The 19,598-nt window shown below is 39.6% G+C and overlaps 1 protein-coding gene across 7 annotated transcripts in view; it reads left to right on the top strand.

The window, feature by feature from the left end:
* Window positions 1–19,598, top strand: part of CTNNA2 (catenin alpha 2) — a 494,680-nt gene that overhangs the window by 448,368 nt on the left and 26,714 nt on the right. For all 7 annotated transcript variants that reach the window (XM_074540544.1, XM_074540542.1, XM_074540543.1 and 4 more), the window contains 4 exons: window positions 8,083–8,196; window positions 11,368–11,549; window positions 13,868–13,973; window positions 16,916–17,050. In XM_074540544.1, the coding sequence (XP_074396645.1) occupies window positions 8,083–8,196; window positions 11,368–11,549; window positions 13,868–13,973; window positions 16,916–17,050 (537 nt within the window). The remainder of the gene's footprint in view (window positions 1–8,082; window positions 8,197–11,367; window positions 11,550–13,867; window positions 13,974–16,915; window positions 17,051–19,598) is intronic.

Genomic DNA, 19,598 nt, shown 5'->3' with positions numbered 1-19,598 from the left:
ATGTGTGCTGCTTGGGATGTGAGGTAGGTCTGGTTAAAATCTAAATTAATAAATTATCTTGCTGCTGTAGGGATGGTTTTGAATGTTTACCAAGGTAAAAAATGTGTCATTTCAGTGTTGACTAACCAGTTGATTCAATTTGTTTAGACATCTTTTAATAAAATAAATAAACAAATAAAAGACACCACATAACAACATCATTATTGTGATAGTAGGTGTGTGTTAGTTTTCACTTCAGTCAGCAGATAAAGATTTAAAAAAGAAAAACAGCAAACCAAACCTGGTTTGGACATCTCTTCAGCAACTGAAACTGTCATTTGAAACCCAAATTGCCTTGAATCTGCCCTAATAAAAGCCATGTACATGTAAAGCTATGGAGAAAATCACAGAGGAAGCTGTTGAGGCAAATAACAGGGCTGAAATGTCAACTGATCCCTTTGAGCAAACAGGTAGTGTGCACTTGTGGTTGTGAGTGTATTATGGCACTGATGTAAGACTTCAGGCAGTTGGAACACTCCAGAATAGCTCCATTTTAGTCATCTGCCACTATGTATTAACATTTACAGAAAAAGCTTTTGACAGGCTTAATTTTATAACTGCCAAACATAAATTCCATTCTCATACCCAGTGCTTATCCCAGGTGGTGTGAATTATTGTCCTGGCTTGTGGTGGGGGCAAAGCCATCCTGTTCTCTGGGTGTGTTAGAGGATTGGCAGGGAAGGGAAAGGGAAGGGGAGGGAAATTTTTGCTTGAATTACTTCCCTTTGAGGGTGGGCAGGCCCTGGCCCAGGGTGCCCAGAGCAGCTGTGGCTGCCCCTGGATCCCTGGAAGTGCCCAAGGCCAGGCTGGATGGGGCTTGGAGCACCCTGGGACAGTGGAAGGGGTGGCACTGGATGGGCTTTAAGGTCCCTTCCAACCCAAACCATTCCAGCATTCTACAGTTCTGGGAAATGAAAGATCTGCATCTGTTTTCCCTTTGATTTTCCAGTTCCTCAGTAACAACGATTTCCAAATTTTCTTAGGACAAGAACAACTGCCTAGCACACTTTAATCTTTTCTAGTAATTTCAAACTGTGATTGTGGCACAGACTCAATCATCAGGTGGGATCTCCTACAAACCCAGGTTTTTCCGTCCTCTACACAGAGCTCCATCTTCCAGCAACCCTCTACACATCAAAGTTATCCCCAAGAGTTTGCCATGAGATGTCCATCCTGGTGAGAGGTTTTTAAGATTAAATTTTGAATTTTGAAGGTCTGATCACTTCCTTTGTCACTGCCTGACAGTTCTGTGTACCTGGAGAGCTGATCAGCATTCAGAATTCTCAGTCTCCTTAGGAAAATCCCAAGTTACTTTTGCCATTACATCACTATGACATTCCACCCATTGTATGATATGAGTTAATCTATTCTGTTTGCCCAGATTAGGAAGATTTATTTTTGCCTTCAGACAATTAACTTATTTATGGAGCTCAATGTAATACTCCTTACCCAGGCAGAGAACTAAAGCACATAAATGGACTCATTATCCATGTGAGTTAACTGGAAAAATCCACATATATAAGCTTACACAGACCAGAGTTTGCTGAATCAGAACCTTATTTGCTGTAGAAAACAAAATTAGTTTCACTTTGAGATACTCTTTAACGTTTCCATCTGAACATCTCACACTGAAATGGGATGTATAATTAAAGGGTGAGGCTATAAAAGCCTTTAGAATATTTTAATCTAATACTCTGTCAAATATTATGCACCCTTTAATTCAGGTAGTAAAACTTTTTCAGAATTGCAAAAAAAGGAAAAAAATCCAATCTTGCAAACTTTTAGGAGCATCTGACACAATTATTTTCTGGCAGTGATTGTTTGTGTGCAAGCTGTGAAAGATTGAATTTATCTGAGATGAGTGCCCTCATTCCAGAGAGTAAATAAAGCCACTTTTTAAATTAATTTTGGTTGGTGTTATTACTTTTAGTAAGCTGAAAGAAAGGCTGGATAGTCTCTGTTCTTCTCTTTTTCCCTCAAAAGGGGAGAATTTATTGTCCCTCTGGAGGAGAAAGGAGACTAATTTTTTCATTGAGGACTACTATTATTATCTATACAGATAAAAAGATCTCTTTCACTAGTTAAGAAGTAGTATAAATGAATTTAAGAGTATAATTATAGAACCTAGAAATAAAATAGAAAATAAAAACTTCATTCCAACACCTTCCCTATTACTGCGTAGGGATGAAATTGCACTTTGTGTTTTCATAGCTGCCTATGAAATTCCCTCAGTTATTGGTCAGAAACCCTCTCTACACTCAGGAGGACTCACAATGGCAACTTTTCTTATTCTTATGGAAGACTGGGAATGGTTGGAGCTGTGCCAGGGGAGGTTTAGGATGGATATCAGGAAAAGGTTCCTCACCCAGAGGGCGGTTGGACACTGGATTAGGGTCCCCAGGGAAGTGGTCACTGCACCAAGTGTTGAGTTCTGGTTATTAAAATTGTTAGTGTTATTAAAATCTGCCTGTGTTATGGTGCAAACAAGACCATATGCTGAAGCTGGATTTTATTTGACAGTAGTGTGAGGTAGAGAGAGAGAAGGAAGGAAGGAAGTGGCGGAAGGAAGTGGCGGAAGGAAGGAAGGAAGTGGCGGAAGGAAGGAAGGAAGTGGTGGAAGGAAGTGGCGGAAGGAAGTGGCGGAAGGAAGGAAGGAAGTGGCGGAAGGAAGGAAGGAAGTGGCGGAAGGAAGTGGCGGAAGGAAGGAAGGAAGGAAGTGGCGGAAGGAAGGAAGTGGCGGAAGGAAGGAAGTGGCGGAAGGAAGGAAGGAAGGAAGGAAGTGGCGGAAGGAAGGAAGGAAGTGGCGGAAGGAAGGAAGGAAGGAAGGAAGGAAGGAAGGAAGGAAGGAAGGAAGGAAGGAAGGAAGGAAGGAAGGAAGGAAGGAAGGAAGGAAGGAAGGAAGGAAGTGGCGGAAGGAAGTGGCGGAAGGAAGTGGCGGAAGGAAGGAAGTGGCGGAAGGAAGGAAGTGGCGGAAGGAAGGAAGGAAGTGGCGGAAGGAAGGAAGGAAGTGGCGGAAGGAAGGAAGGAAGGAAGGAAGGAAGGAAGGAAGGAAGGAAGGAAGGAAGGAAGGAAGGAAGGAAGGAAGGAAGGAAGGATTAAGTTGAAAACATCAGGTGGCTTAACTTACAGCCCAGTTCCCCTCAGGAGGCACATTTGAACAGGGCTTTGGTGCTCACAGCTTCTTTATATAGTTTTGCCATAATGGCTAAGTCCTTTTTTAACAGTGTTTAAGCCATTAACCATTTCAGTCTCTCACACCTGACAGAATTCAGGATAATTCAGAATTCATCATTTGGATAATGCTCTCAGGAACAAGTTGTGACTCTTGGGGATGTCCTGTGCAGGACCAGGAGCTGGACTTTGATGGTCCTTGTGAGCTCCTTCCAATTCAGGATATTTCATTCTAATAATAACTCCATTTCTATTCCATTATGTAATTAAGGGATTTTTCTTCTCCTTGGGAGAAGACCTCAGCCAAAGTGACTGTGGGGTGTATTAATGCTCTTCTCCTCTGCCAGACTTGTCAGGTTTAGCCACCATCATCTCTGGGGCAGCCATTGGTGTAAAATCCAAATTACTGCAGCATTTTGTGTCCTCTGGAAAACCAGATTTGGTGCAGAATCCCATCATCTTTTGAAACATCCTATCTCTAAAGGCTGTTGTGGGGTCCAGTGTTTCCATTGAGTGCCTGCCGCTCCTCAGATTGGATTTGAAGTGTTGGATTTTACTGTAAATCACCAAACAACTGAAGAGCTGCAGTGAGAGAGGGTCTCTGATTGAGGCTCTCAGGTGCTGCTTGCAGTGGTACAAAACAAATCTACAGAATAGCGTGGAGTTGGATTTAAAAGCACCTTGTGAAGTCTGCTTTTTTTTTTTCTCTCCTTCTAAAATTAGAGGGAATTTTCATTGTAAAAAATGGAGGAGTATCTTTTCATCTCCTCAGTCTTTGCTCTCGTTACAAGGTTAGCTTGACTTGGTGTTCACAGTGCTGAAATTCTTGTAGTTGCATCTTACAATTTTTAAGTGCATAGCAAACTGGGGTTTCTATCTTCATCAAGTACATTTGAGTTGGTGAAATATGAAACAAACAGTATTTACAAATCTGCATATATATGCCATTTGATTCCTTATACTTGGATAATTCACATTTTCATACTGCAGTCACAAAAGATTAAAAAAATGGCATAGATGGAAGATATTTTGTTCACAGCAAGCTTTTCAATCAAACAGCCAGAGAGATATTAAAATATATATATATATATATTCCAATATATATTGGCCTGGAAGTTGAAAGTCACCACATTCATATTAGAAATAAAACATGCATCTCAAAAGAGGAAAGCATATATTTATTGTGTGATTTATCTGGGATTGTGAAAGATTCTTCTTCACTGGAAAACTTCCTCTGAGTTAGATGAATGTTGTGTGCAGTAGAGATACTGTATTTGAAAAAAAAAATCTTGGGAACTCTTATGGATTGTGCTACAAAACAGATTAAAAATTATGAAAATGGTCCATTTTCCTGCTGAAATCAATCAGTGCATAAAACCCATTAGTTTTGAATATTACTTGAGCTTCCTCTGCCATTGGTGGCTGTCAGCTCTGTTTGGAAGCTGTCTCCACCCTCAGATCTGTGATTCCTATGTTTGTGTAACCATAAATCCAGGTGTCTGCAAGACAGAATCAGCCTTTCTATCTTCCAGCTCAGAGAAATGGAATCTCAGACTCTGTTGTCTTGGAAACAAGGTTTTAAATATCAAGGTCCTGTTAGTTGTGCACAAAAATTAGAGTCATTCTGGTGTATTAGAAGGCCTTGCTAAGAGTAGTCCTTTAAGTCAAATTCAATATAATATTTTTTTTTGGTACCTTTGTGTCTAAACAAAAGGGAGACTTTATTTTATATAGGCTGCATCTCCAGGGGATCAGCTGAGACAAGGCAAAGGTGCAGTGGTGAAAAGCATGGAAATGCTCAAAATGGCAGAAAACAGATAAAACTTAACCTTACTTTTTCATCTTAATGCAAAATGCAGCTGCTTGGGGAAGAAAATGAGAGTGTAAAATTCACCACACTTGAAAACATGAAAAGAGTGAATCTGAAAGATCACTTTGAATTAGATCTCACTTGTACAGAGGGGAATAGGAAGATGTCTTGTGCTTGTAGTATATTGCTAACAGTTGCATTACTTGCCCTTTTGGTTTGCACTACATTTTCTCCAAGTTCAACATTTATACCCATTAAATTTCAGTCTTTTAAAGGCCACAGATTTCAAGATCATGAATGTCAGTAACAGCAATACATTTTTTTTTCTGGATATTTCTTCAAGAATAAGTCCTTGCGTCGAATTTTCAGAATATTTTTTTTCTTTTTAAGAGGCAGCCTCATGTCCTTACTGGTTACCGTGTTGAGATGTAATATTTTGAATATTACATCTTTACTTCAAGTTTGACTATGAAAGGCCTTGGAAAGGACTGCACATTATGTTTTATAATCTGATTTATAAAAGTGGAGACAGAAGAAACTAACAGGAGTGTATTTGTGATGTGAAAGGGTACTGGCTTTACAATGACCAGTGAAACTCGTTGAGTGGACTTGGAGGATGGGGAAGAGCCATCTGGTTTATTGAAGCTCTGCACCCTGTTCTTGTTCTGAACAGCAAAGCCTGGGCAGATGAAAAGCTGAGCCTTGTGATAGAGAACACTCTTTGCTCAGGGAGTTGTAGGATTCTCTTTGTACCTTGCTCGTTTATGGCAGATTTTAAGGTCTCATCCTGCCCTCGGGCAGCTGAGCAGAGATAACAAAGAGATTAAAGGTGATTGGAAAACAAGACCATTGGATGGGTACCAATCCTTCTATTTTACCTGTGACAGCAGAGAAGGTAAATTCATTTTTCATCTGAACTTCCTCTCCTGCCTGTCCTGTCAGACACACTCTCTGTGCATGCCTCTCTTCAGAGGTGCAGGTTTGTCTGGTTTCCAGCTGTTTGGAGGGCCTGGAAGGGCCCGGAGTGGCCTTGGGGCAGCCCGCGTATCAAAGGACGAGAAGAGGCTTCAGTTCTTCTTTCGATCTCTATGTTTATTAATTGTTTATCTAAAAGATTTTCTTTCGGCCTGACAGAGCTCTGCTCAGCAGCCAGCCATGAGCACACTCCCCTGCCCTCCGGACAGTCACCTATCTTTATACCCATGGTTACGTGTACAATATTTATCATTTTTCCCCAATACCTTTTATTCTTATTGTCCGGTGCACTTTCAGTAATGACCAATCCCAAAGTGCCACCATCACCACAGAAGATGGAGGAGAAGAAGAAGAAGAAGAAGAAGAAGAAGAAGAAGAAGAAGGACAGGACACGCCCCAATTCCTCCATCTTACTTCTCTAAACCCCCCTGTACAGAAATCCTAAACCCTGTGTCTCACTCTCTAATTAACTAATCCCTTCACCATTCACCCCGGTGAAACCCTCCTATCCTCATACAGGTGTCGTCTCCTGTGTAGGATCAAAGTCCAGCCACCAGACACTTCTGGCAACATTCCAGGACTCCCGAGCCCCCCAAGGGTGGTCTCGGTGACTCGGCACCTCAGGACTGAGGTGCTGAGATCCCACACAGGTTCATTACCACACTGTCACACCTGGTTTATTTCTTCCTCCAGCTCAGCACCAAAGCCCATATTTAATTCATGCTCTCACAGTCCCACCAAGATGTCTGTGTTTTACCCTCCCCATCCTGTGCACTTCACTGTGCAGCTACAAACAGGGATGTGCGCTTGGTGTTGGAGCCAGGCTGGAACAGAAATGCCACCACAAGATTCCTGTGTGCTCTGTCAGAGGGTTTGGAGCCGTTCCTGGTGCCTGAGCAGCCCCAGACAGAGCTGTAATGACAACTGGCAGTGATTAGCACCTCTGCTGGGAAACCTGACATTGCCTCCGAGCACCAAATGCCAGCCTGGATGATTTCTTCTGCAGTGCCTTGGCCTCCCAGGCTGTCACGGGGGGCGAAGGGTGTCCAGGAAAGTGAGGATTTCTCTGCAGTTACTGTGGTTTTCTTTTTCTTTTCTTTTTCTTCATACCTTTGTCATGACTGGTACATACAGAACTTAGGCTGTTTTACCAGATACTATTCAACCATAAAATGGAATATAATCTTCTTTCTAAAGATTCTACTTTTTTGCACCCTCTATATTAAATATCATACTAATACTGATTTTAAGAAGACTGTCTCTCTGTATATAAATAAGGACTTTTTTTCTCAGAACTTTTGGCTACATGGTGAAAAACCCCAAATGAACAGATCCATCAATTATTTTTTTCTCCCTCCTTCCAACATCTTAAACAATCTGAAGCCTGAAAATACGTAACTTGATTTAGTAAATCTTCCAAGAAACTTTCTCTTCATCTGTAGCATTAGCATTGAAGACATCAATGTCTCAGCAGGAGTATGAGTCAAATTCCAAAGCTCTGTATATGAAAAGGACCATGTGAACCAACATTACACAGATTATAAATTTCATGTTTGTTTCAAAACCATTTGACATAATTTACAATTTCTTTCAATGGGAAATCTTTTATTTGCTTTGATAAATTTTTCTTCCAGGATGTGAGTTGCTTTTTCCCAGGTATTTTCTTTCTCTTTTGAAGATTACATGTAGTTTCCAGTAATATAATAGTGTTAGTGACCATTTATATATGAAATAACATCATTTTAAAATACTGCATTCCAGTTGTTAGTGTTTCCAAAGGATATTTGCTCCTGGAACTGCATTCATCATGTTAACAGAGTTAAGAGAAATTGCAGCAAGAAAAGTTGTGGCAGGGTAATGACAAATGCCATTTGTAAAGAAAACTAGGGGTTGAAACAATTTAATTTTTAAGACAATTCAATTTCAGTCCCTGACTGCTGGGGCAGACAAATTCATTTCAGAGGAGAACAGAACAGCATTTCCTGGGCTGGTAGTCAATGAAATAAGATCTCACTGTGCGGGGGACTTGCTCTGTGTCCTTTTCCAGCTGGTCATCTCCTCTCTGTGGCTTTTGTGTGTCCCTGCAGACCCCTGAGGAGCTGGAGGACGACTCAGACTTCGAGCAGGAGGATTACGACGTGCGCAGCCGGACGAGCGTGCAGACGGAGGATGACCAGCTCATTGCTGGCCAGAGCGCGCGGGTGAGTACAAACCCACCCGTGTGCCCAGTGGGGACCAATGCAATCTCTGCCTCAGAGAGTGATTTCCAGCCCTCAGGGTTGTTTAGGAAAGGATGGGACCAAGCTGACAGAGCTGTTGAGGATTTTTCTCATGTCAAACCTATTTGAGTAGCATTTATTGAATGGTCTTGAGGCTTTTGTGCTGCCTAGTATCAGCTGCTTGCTCCAGCTAGTGCTGTAAGAGGAGGCTTTGCAGGTTTGGAATGTGATGAAAATGTGGGAGTCGTCAGCAAATTAAAAAAAAAAATTAAAAAATCCCATCAGTGCACCATGTGCTGTATCCAGAGAAATCTTACATTAGTCATGTTTCCCAGTGTGCAAACCTGTCAGGAAGATCTGTTTAAGCTACTGAGTAGTCCCTGTAATTTAATTGTAATTGAAGACATTTGCTACTGAGTCAATGTAATTTTACCAGGGTAATTACATCATGATAAACTCCAGTCACTGTGATTTGCGACCTCAGCCTGTGCATGGGGATTGCAAATTAAGCTGATGAGTGCTTCAGGGGTCACAGGTGCTGGGGAAGTGAAGTCTGTTAACACTCAGGAATATTCCTGTTAACACTCAGAATTATGCCACCCTCTGATGAATGTTTGCTTTTTACTGAATAGTCTTCTCAGCTCAGATTATTTAAAAAAACATAATCAGACTATAATTTTATGCGTCATGATGATATATTTGATTTGAAAGAAAGAGTTTTTTAAAGAAAAGCATTTTAACATTTTCCAGGAGAGAACCATCAGGAAACTGGGAATTTATCTGATTTATTTTCATTGATGTTTCACACAAGTCTGATTTGTTCTGATGTGCTGGAAGTGAAGCTATGGACTAAATAAAAAGCATCTTCCCCACAAATTCTAACACCAGCAAAAGTTGATAACTGGAATGGGGATTTCTTACCTTGGAGTCTGGAAGAGGATTTGTAGGGCTGAGAGCCCAAAGAGCAGCAGGCGAAGATGCTGTGAAAGCTCAGGGGACCAGGACAGTTTTCAGCTGCTGTGGGTTGGGGCCTGACACAAAGGATTTACACCCTGCAAAGAAACAGTGGAGTAACAGAAATCTGAAAGCAGCTTACTCAGAGGTGTGGGAGAAATGCAAGGCACGGATCCAGTAAAATGGGCAGAGATTTCTTTTTGTCTTAAAATTATTTCCCTGAATACTGAACATAGGTGGTAAATAAACCACATCAGAAAACCATGTATCAGAAAAATGGGAGTTTTATCATGACATCCCTAAGGCAAAAAATACCTGGATTCCTTACTGTGAGACTGGTGACAGAACTGTTCTGGATGTAGTTGAATATCTTTCGTGATTTTGATATTTTAAAGGGCATAAACTCCTGTTTGAGATAGTCAAAGTATTGACTATTAAAGCAAATCTCAGGTCTAACAGAACTGAGATACAGTACAGACTATTTTGTCAGATTTCACAACCTTTCTCATCTCTTTGGTTACATTTAGGACTGGGTAGAATGTCATCCTTTCTTGATCTGAAACCCAAGTAAAGACTGCAGTAATTTTTCTTACTAAGAATGGAGTTCACCTGGGGACTTAGGATTCTTAAATTCTACTACATTTACTGTGGTTATTATTACTGCTGTGCTTAAATCCTTCTGCTTTGATCAGCTACACGCTGTATAAACATAATATATCATAAAGACAGATCCTGAATAATACAGATTGCAATGTGGCACAGGAAACAACAAATCATAAAAACCTAAAAGGGAACCAATGCTAAGCAGAAGCTGCCCAGTCCCCAGTCTGGAGTGCTGAGCAGAACTGAATTTTTTCTGAAACTTTTCTGTGCAAAAGATGCAAAATACTTTTATTCATGCCACGTAATGGATTTGTTTAATATGCTTACTCCACAAGGCTGGGAGTGTTTTAGCAGAAAGACTTGTGTTGGTCTTCAGTAGAAATAAAAGTGGAATTTACAGGCTGCATTTGCTGTAGGATATGGCTGCTTTGAAAGCACATCAGCAGCTGGAACAGAATTATTAAAGCACTGTTTACCAGTTTAAAGAGTGTGCAGGTGAAGCAGGCACTTGAGAACCCACAGGCAAGATAAACTTCCCAAATATCACTAATCCTATCATATTCTCTTAATTTCAGTTAATTCCTCAGTTCTGTTGTTTTATGTGCATTTTATATATTTATTTATTAGCTTGACTTACACTGCATTTTTCTGTGCAAAGACTAATATGCTCACATTTGAAACTGCTGAGTTACATTGATAAGGCCTAATTAAAACTCATCTTGAATTTTAATTTGATTAACTTGCAAATTTCTCATTTTCTGATCTACTGTTTATAACCCTTTTTAATTTCAGTTTGGGATAAGGTCAATTACGAATTTTTAGAAGCCAAGAGCATTTTAAGAATATGTGGAAAAAGACTTCAGCTGATTGAAAGTGACATAAACAAGAAAAAAATGTAATGACACTTAAATATGTGTCACACCCCATTAAATGCATAATGTGGTCTTCAGATCCCCTAGAGCCAAATAAAAGCTTAACTTGGAAATCATTATTCAAAGTGTCCATTTGATCTTCAGAAGTAATTATTATAATGTTTTAGGGAGTTTTTTGGGGGGAGCAGGAACTTGGTGCTTTGTCCATGCTGAGGCAGATCAGTACCAACCTGTCCAGTGCCTTTTTGCATTTCTTCCAATAGAAAATTTGAACACTAAGTATCATTAAAAGATACACTTGTTATAATTCACTTCAAATGCATTGTCTTGTTTGTCATAGCTTATTTTAGTGCTGTGTTAATCTGAAATCCTCTGTTTCTGACAGAGGATGAGACTAGGAGTGACACAGCAGTTCAGTCTGCCTTTTCCCATAAACGTCGCTGGTTTTATTCTTCCCCAAAATTGCGATTCAATCCTCCTTTGTCAACTGGTGAATAATCACGACATCATAAATAGAAACTTTATCATCTTGAAAGTGCAAGAAGAGGCATAAACGTGCTGTGAATGTGCTTTTACATGTCCTGACAGAAATCAGATGCCTACAGGATTTTACTTGGTATCTTCAGCTCCCATAAAAAGAAACTCAAGCTGTTGGGTGGGACCGCTGGAAGGATCCATTTTGTATCCTCCTTTTCTTCATGCCCAACTGCTGTATTTTCTCCAGGCTATCATGGCCCAGCTGCCCCAGGAGGAGAAGGCAAAGATTGCTGAGCAGGTGGAGATATTCCACCAGGAGAAGAGCAAGCTGGATGCAGAGGTGGCCAAGTGGGACGACAGCGGCAATGACATCATTGTGCTGGCCAAGCAGATGTGCATGATCATGATGGAAATGACAGATTTCACCAGGTAAGGACAAGAGAGCCCCAGCTGAGCCGCTCAGGTGGGCAACATCTCCCCTTTTCTGCTTGCTTTGTAGCCTTTTGGGATGATTTGCTGTGGTTTTGGGGATGCAAAGCCAAGGAATGCTCATCATACACACTGCCCTGGGTGTTTGTCCAAGTGGGATTAATGACATGAAGATTTTGTGCTATTTGTAAGTCTCTTTTATTTGCAGATCATTTTGTAAAGTTAGTCTGTGACCTTACAGACACTCCAGTGACATTTCCTTTAGCACCCATCTAAGTGCATGTGCCTCTCTGAACTTTCAACATTTCAGCACAATTTGTGTCAATCAAAAATAATGGCAGAACTATTTATATCATTTAAACATTGAGCTTCCTTCAAAAAAAAAAAAACCAAATGAAATGAAACTGGTTTGATCTAATGCTTCGTGGGAGTCTGTCAGTAATGATTTCTTTTTTTTGCTTTCATTTATTTTCTCTATTGATGCCTTATTCTTCTCTAATTGCAGAGGCCATTCATTAATGATACAATGTAAATAGAATTATTGTCTTTTATTATGGCCATGTTGTTAATCACACCAGGGAGAAAGGTTTACAAGATTCTTTGAATTCCAGATCACTGTAGTAAATTAAATTTTGTTCAGTGTTTATTTTTTAAGTGGGTTCAAAAGTTTAAATGGTATTTATCAAAATGTGATTGCACAAAACAGGATTAAAATCTTCCTGGTTATTTTTTTTTTTCCAAGATTAAAATCAAACATTCATTTATTCATCTCTTTGTGTTGCCCCATCCCTGGAAGTGTTCAAGCTCAGTTGGTTGGGGCTTGCAGCAACCTGGGATGGTGGCAAGAGGTGGAAATGGATGGAGAGGATATTTTACAGAATTCTGTGTTACTTTTATTTGTGTTGTCTTGGTGTCTCTGATCCTTCTGTCAACAAAACATAGGGTGAAAACTGCCCAAACAGTGTCATTGTTTCATGGAAGGAAGAAATTATGTTTTGAAGCAACAGCCCAGATTATTCACAGTTTCTGCAACCTCCTGGACAACCTTTGATATATTGAGCATGAAATTGGCAGTTTGATAATTGTATTTTCTAGCATCAAAAGAACAAAACTAATTTGAGACTGAGATAAAGATTACTGACACATTTGAAGTAAATAAAAAAAAAATCAAAGTGCACCTCAATCTGCATCAGATTCAATAACAAGTTGTTTAATATATTCCATTAAAACAGAAACAAGCCTTTCACACCTTTTTGGTTGGCTGTAACCTCAGCAGTGTAAGAACCAAATAATTTTTCAAATGCAGGGAGTTCGTGACAGTCAGAGCTGCTCATGTAATTAATGTAGAAGCACATGAGGTCACCAAGAAGTACTTTTGCTGCAGTTTAAGTTCATCAGAAGTGGGATACTTGTATTTCATCTGCTTAAACTGGTAATGAAAGTCTGGAAAGAAGATTAAAATGGAAATATGTTTCAGCATGTAATTCTTGCCATCTTGCCATTATAGATTTTTAAAAAATTCCAAAAATAATGCAGTGTTGTGCTTAGAAAAAATGCTTTCTCTTCAATTAAAAAAAAAGAAAAAGTTTGACCATATTGTCATTTTCCACATTAAAAAAAAAAATGGAAAATGAACTCACTTCCAGTTGAGACTTTCTCAGGAGCAGCAGCAATTTTACTGGTACAACCAGGTTTAAAGTTTTGAGTCTGATGAAAACTCACAGAAGTCTGTAGAGACCTTCTGTCTTAATACATTTTGGTAGCTTTAATGACTAAAACCAGAATTTTGTACATCATCTTAAAAATATGGTGAAAGATCAGGCCTGAAGCTAAGTAGACATGTTTTAAGTGTAACATTCAAGTGTGTAACAGAATGATTATGCTTCACCTCTCTTTATTTTCCAACAAAAAATCTTCTAAAAAGAAAAGTTTTCTAAAATGTGACATTCTTGCCTTAGACATGATGAGCTGAATATTTAGCACTGGCTTGGGAATCACATCATTTTGAAATAGTTGTGTATTCCAGGATCAACATTGGCTTAATGAGCGCTTAAAAATGCATATACTATTAAGTGCAGCTCATGTGCTTGAAGGAACCATCAGACTAAATTGCCAGTGAGGCATTTTGTGAGGGAGAGGAAATACAGCAGAAAGATTTCTTAATCAAGCTGTACTACAAAGTACTTAAAAGGCAAAATTGTAATAAATTAAGAAGACATTTGTGTTACTATTTTAAAAATGAGCAGTAAACAGGGTCACAAGAAGTGTTGCTTTTCATGATTTGTTGAGATTGTGGGTGATTGTCTTGTGTTCCACAGAGGGAAGGGCCCCCTGAAGAACACATCCGATGTCATTAATGCAGCCAAGAAGATTGCAGAGGCAGGATCCAGGATGGACAAACTGGCGCGGGCAGTAGCTGATCAGGTACCCCAAAACGAGCTGGAACTCTATGGATGAGCTGGCTTTTGCAGGAAAAGTCTGTTTTACCAGAAAATTACCTGTTGAGAGGCTTTGATCTGATCTTCCCATTGGTTCTTCTAGACCCATCAGCATTTTGCAGAGCAGGATATTCATAAATGAGTTTCTCCAAATTTCAGAAATGGCCTCACTTCTGGGCCTGATAGAATTAGACAAAGCCTCCTTCAGGTTGGAAAAGACCTGTGAGATCATCACCTCCAAAATGGCTTTGCTGCAAAAAAAGCAGGAAGGATTTGGATGCTCCATTTCCCTTGCCAAGTCCCTAGGAATGTTTGGATTCTGTTCAGCTCATTCTTCCAGCAATTTTCCCTTGATTTGGCTCTTTACTCCTCCAAGGTTCTCTGACTCCCTATTTTCTGGTTTGCCTCAGTGTGTTGTGGGGTCTGTGTCCCCACTTCCTTTACCAAATTCATGTCACAGCTGGACATGGACCTTGCTGTATGTATATTTTCAGATTTATCTATTCATCTGGAGAGTAAGAGGAAGCAATGTATTAAAAGTCAAGAGCCAAATTCAAACCCAGGTCCTACATAGCTAATTTTGGATTTAGACAAATTAAACTACACTGTTTTTCCCTTTCTAAATTTCCTATAGTTTCTTTCATTTCATTGTCACCAAGAGAAAATTTGCTGGAAGTGGGAACTGGTAACTTCCTTGCCTCTAGTTTTTCCCTTCAAAATAAGAATATAATTTTCTTCTTCAAGTAAGAATCTTTGGATTCTGTTCAGCTCGTTCTTCCAGCAATTTTCCCTTGATTTGGCTCTTTACTCCTTCAATATTCTCTGACTCCCTATTTTCTGGTTTGTCTCAGTGTGTTGTGCATGTCCTCGCTCCTTTACCAAATTCATGTCACAGCTGGACAGAGGACCTTGCTGTATATAGATTTTCAGATTTATTTATTCATCTGGAAAGCAAGAGGGAGCAACGTATTAAAAGTCAAGAGCCAAATTCCAATCCAGGTCCTACATAGATAATTTAGGATTAAGACAAATTAAACTTCAATGTTTTTCCCTGTGTAAATTTCCTATAGTTTCTCATTTCATTGTCATCAAGAGAAAATTTTCTGGAAGTAGGAACAGCTAACTTCCTTGCCTCTAGTCTTTCTCTTCAAAATATGAATGTCATTTTCTGCTTCAAGTAAGAGTGTGACAGTGTGAAACACCTTGCCATGGAATATGGGCCAGAGTGGCAAAAAAACCCCAAAGCTTCCATTTTCCTGTAGCCTCAGAAATGTTGGGTTTAGGTCTTCAGCAGCAGCAAGCATTTTTCCTGTAGTTAACCCATTCCAGTCCTTCAAATGTAGCATCTGTTCATTTTAATATCAGAAAGAAGAAATCCATCTGTCAGCTGATGAAATTCCTGGTCTGCAGTGTTTGCAGAGGTGGAATATTTTAAAGAAAGAAACAGAAGGAGCCTTGTTATGCTAAGAGTGCCTTGACTTGAGTCATATTTTAAATTTCAGAGGACTGTAACCCTAAAAATAAACAGTTAAATTATTTTGAGAATGAAGTATTTGTAAAAATGCTTACACTTTAATGATATTTCACAGAACTCTGGGGACCCTTGAGCAATATAAACTTCTTGTGGACAGCTGCATTTTTAATTATTGTTCCAATGAAAGAGCCCTTAGATTTTTTTCACTCCAAGGTATTTGTCTTTAAAGCCTTGACTACTCTTCAGAAGTATTGCTTTAAATTCACTTCTTTCAGTTCAGAGACTTCAAGAACTGAGTAAATATTTTTATATTAAATTGGCATCAGTAGGGAGAAGAGTTCTTTTAGGGATTAATGCCTGAAAGTTGTGGCAACTGAGGAAGAGAGGCTCTATAGTGAAGCTCCAGCTTTGTTTATTACTAATTTTAAAGGGCAAGAAAAAAGCCAAATGACTCCATTTGAGGTTATAGACAATAATATTTCCAACTACTTCACCATGAGCACATTCCCTGCCAGCATGAGCTGCTGGGGCCAGGGCAGTGATCTCAGGGTTGGAGCTGTGATGTTGTTGACTCATGTGCATTTAATTCTATCAGTTTTTCTTGAAATGTTCTGATAATATTTATTTTTTTATTTGAACATAAGCTCTGTAAGGTGATAAAAAGGCATATTTGGAATCTTTGTCCCCAAGCCATGCAGGAGAATTGTCACTCAGACTTTGCTGGGTAGCCCCAAAGAGTATTTATTGGAGACATGCTGTTAGCAGTGGGCCCTTTTAGCTCTGTTTCATCAGAGTGAATTACTGAGGCCTGCTCTCCTGAGGCAAGATTGGAATATTAACTACAAGGCTGTTGCTTGTTATGCTGTTGGTATTGTGAGGGATGATGCAGTTTCTATTAAGAGTCCCAGAGACTATGAATAAATTGTACTGGGCCCCTTTCTGGTTCTGTTGATTGTGAAAAACCCTCACAGCATCCAGCACACCTGATCCAATCCTCAGGATGTCTGCACAAATGCCAGGGGAGCTGCCAGGCACACCGCAGCTGGCACTGGGGGCAACCACTCAGAACTGGGTTTATCTGGACATTAACTGCTCCATTCTGGATGTTAACTGGGATGTCCAACAGGCAACCTGGGGTTTCAAGTTAAACCTGACATTTTGGGTGTTCAGTGCAATTCCATAAATTGCGGAGCATAATTTAAAATTATTATTTTCATAATGCTGATAAAGAGGTTTCTCGTTTTTCAGAAAGGTAGAGTGCATCTTTAGGTTGCAAGTCATAAATTTTGAGTTTAATGAAAGGTAGAATTTGAGTTTTCAGGTTTTATCTAGTACCTCATGTAAAGATAAAGTGGAATAAATCCTCCTAATACGCACACACTGCCACTGTCTGATTACCTGTCTCTAATCTCGTGAGCCCAGCTCCATCTAACCAGCATTTGTGTTGTCTGCAGTGCCCAGACTCAGCCTGCAAGCAGGATCTGCTGGCCTACCTGCAGCGCATTGCCCTGTACTGCCACCAGCTCAATATCTGCAGCAAAGTGAAGGCAGAAGTTCAGAACCTGGGAGGAGAGCTCATTGTGTCAGGGGTAAGCCGGGATTTGTGTTTAGCCATTTGTTTCCCATGTAGCGCTTGAAAGGGAGAAGTTTTGATTGCAATAATGTGCAAAACAAAAGTCCACTGAATCATAAACAAGTTTTGGTTTTTTTTGGTTTTCTTTTTTTATTTTTTATTTTTTTTATTTTTTATTCTATCACCATTATTCCAGGCCTTACAATAACTTGTGTAGAGCAATTTGATTTTCCAATTACCCTTTGTTTATACTAACCTTGTAGAATCTTCATTCCTCCAAAAGAAAAGTAATTTCATAGCCTAGAAAGTCATTGCCAAGCTGTGAATATTAGAATTATTTGGAGTTTTTGTATATTTGCTCGTTATAAATCTTCTTTCCTTTGTTAGTACTGGTAATTTCCTTCCTCTGTGCAGAAGCCAACTCTCTATGATGTGCATATTGTTAAGATGGTGATGACTAATGGGATTCACTCACTCAGGTTCCAATGCACACTAGGTTTAGCAAACGACTCTGGAAGGCCAGCAAAATAAATTTAAATTTTGACATATATGCTGTTTTCAAGTCCTATTGGAAGCGCAGTGATTATATACTCTAATAACACCCAGTTATGAACACTTCAGCCTTCTTACATGCAACCTTTTGCAGAAATAAAGACAGGTGGCAGTAATATTGTAAGCAATGAGTTTTTTACATTTTTGAAATATTTTTTTCCTTCTCCTGTGTTGGCCTTTGAGCCTCTGGGAGTATGCTAGAACCACAAAGAGGCAATGGCTGCTCTTTGTGATTTTTTATTTTTTCTTTGACACTAGTTTAGCCCCATGACACCTTTGTTATCCTCTAACTCAAGTACAGACCATATGTATGCAAATTTGTAACATATTCCACTCTCCTGAGTGGTTTCAAAACAATAGTGATTTTTGAGACCCAAGATGCTCAAAACAAATTGTTTCCAGACATGGTTTTGAAAAAGCACCCTTTCATTGTTTAAGCCCAATCAAGTACGAAGATTATTAGAACAAACTTGTGCCCTTCATTCCATCCATGAGATTCCCCAGTGGCATCACTGGCCTTCCTCAAACATATCAGAAGTCACAGAAAATGTTCTCAGTCACATAACTTTATTTTTTTTTTCTTTGCAAAGCGCTATAGAAGGTCTTAAACATTTGCCAGGCTTTCTTGGATCAGACATTCTGAAGTCATATACACAATCCTAAAAGGAGCTGCTTAAAGGTTCCTGTATCTGTCCTGCAATTGGTCTTCACTTCTTGACGTATGTACGTATGTAATTTTAATGCCTTGATCTTCCCACAGCAATGAAAAATCCTCTTCCATTTTCCTGACAGCAGCGGCGTGATCTGTCCTTGTATCACTGACAGCTATGCTGCATCATAATTGCCATGATCTTTTCTTACCTCCTGCCATCTGGGTCCAGCCTTTCATTCCCATTGAGTTGTCATGTTCATCTCTCTAAAACAACCCCCCGAATCAGTGCTTCTCCTGGCTTGGCTTTTGTGGTTGTGTGTGTTTCTTTTTTGGAGTCTCTTTATTCAGTGTTTGTGGATGCTGAATAAGCCATTGTGAGCCTTGCGCATCTCCTCGTTCCTGGAACATCCCCATCCGTTGTGGAATTATCAGTGGCCAAACTGCTTGAGTTCATCATTCCAGTCTGGCATTGTTGGCTGCTTCCCAGGCTCCATCACCATTGTGTTTCTGTTTGGTGGGGTTTTTCACAGTCAGTCTCAAAGGCAAAATGAGCTTCAACCACAGAAATTATTTGGGTCTGTTCCAAAGACTCGGTAAAACTGAAAATGTGAAGATTGCCCAGCTTGCTTCTTCTGCTGGTGCTCTGAGCAGGAGGAGGTGTAGTGAGCTGGACTCCTGTGCATCCCTTTGTGAGAGCGTTATCTTGTGATCAGTCAGTGCAGAGCTTTCCTGACCGTGTTTTCTGAGCTGTTGATCTTCAGGGTGCTGGGTACTGTATGCTCCTTTGCTATCCAGAGGTCTGGTATCCAAGTGCACATCCACATCTGCTTGTCTACTTGCTGCTTCTGCTTCCATCTTCTTCTTCATTCTCTCTTGGATAGCCAATTACAAATAAGCAGTATTTTATTTGTACTAAAATGAAATACCATTATTTGGCAACTTGCATACAGTACAATGTTAGAAGTACTAGAGAAATGCAGAACTCAAGCTTCCCAACCTATGAGTACAGAAGTAAGTTTCTGTGATTGTGATATATTGAAGTGTTTTGATGTAAATATCAAGCACCATGACAATTATTTCAATGTTGTAACTTACTACTGTGTTTACAAAGAACCACCAGACAATTCAGAGCGATCCAAAAGATGACTTGCAATTCAGAACTATTATGGGGAGTAGGATCTCTGCTTGATTTTTTTCATTATTAAGAGTATTAATCAATATTTATAAATGAAATGAATGTATGCATATGTATGTTTGAATCTTTGTGTGGGTGTATGCATAGTTATATATAAAGGAAAGAGACATAAAACCAATTAAAAACTAAAAGACAGATGAAAGCCACCCCACAGTTCTTACAGTT

This window comes from Zonotrichia albicollis, chromosome 5 (assembly GCF_047830755.1).
Source record: "Zonotrichia albicollis isolate bZonAlb1 chromosome 5, bZonAlb1.hap1, whole genome shotgun sequence".
Classification (NCBI taxonomy): Eukaryota; Metazoa; Chordata; class Aves; order Passeriformes; family Passerellidae; genus Zonotrichia; species Zonotrichia albicollis.
Note: the sequence above shows the minus strand (reverse complement) of the source record. Positions and strands in the feature narration are given on the sequence as shown.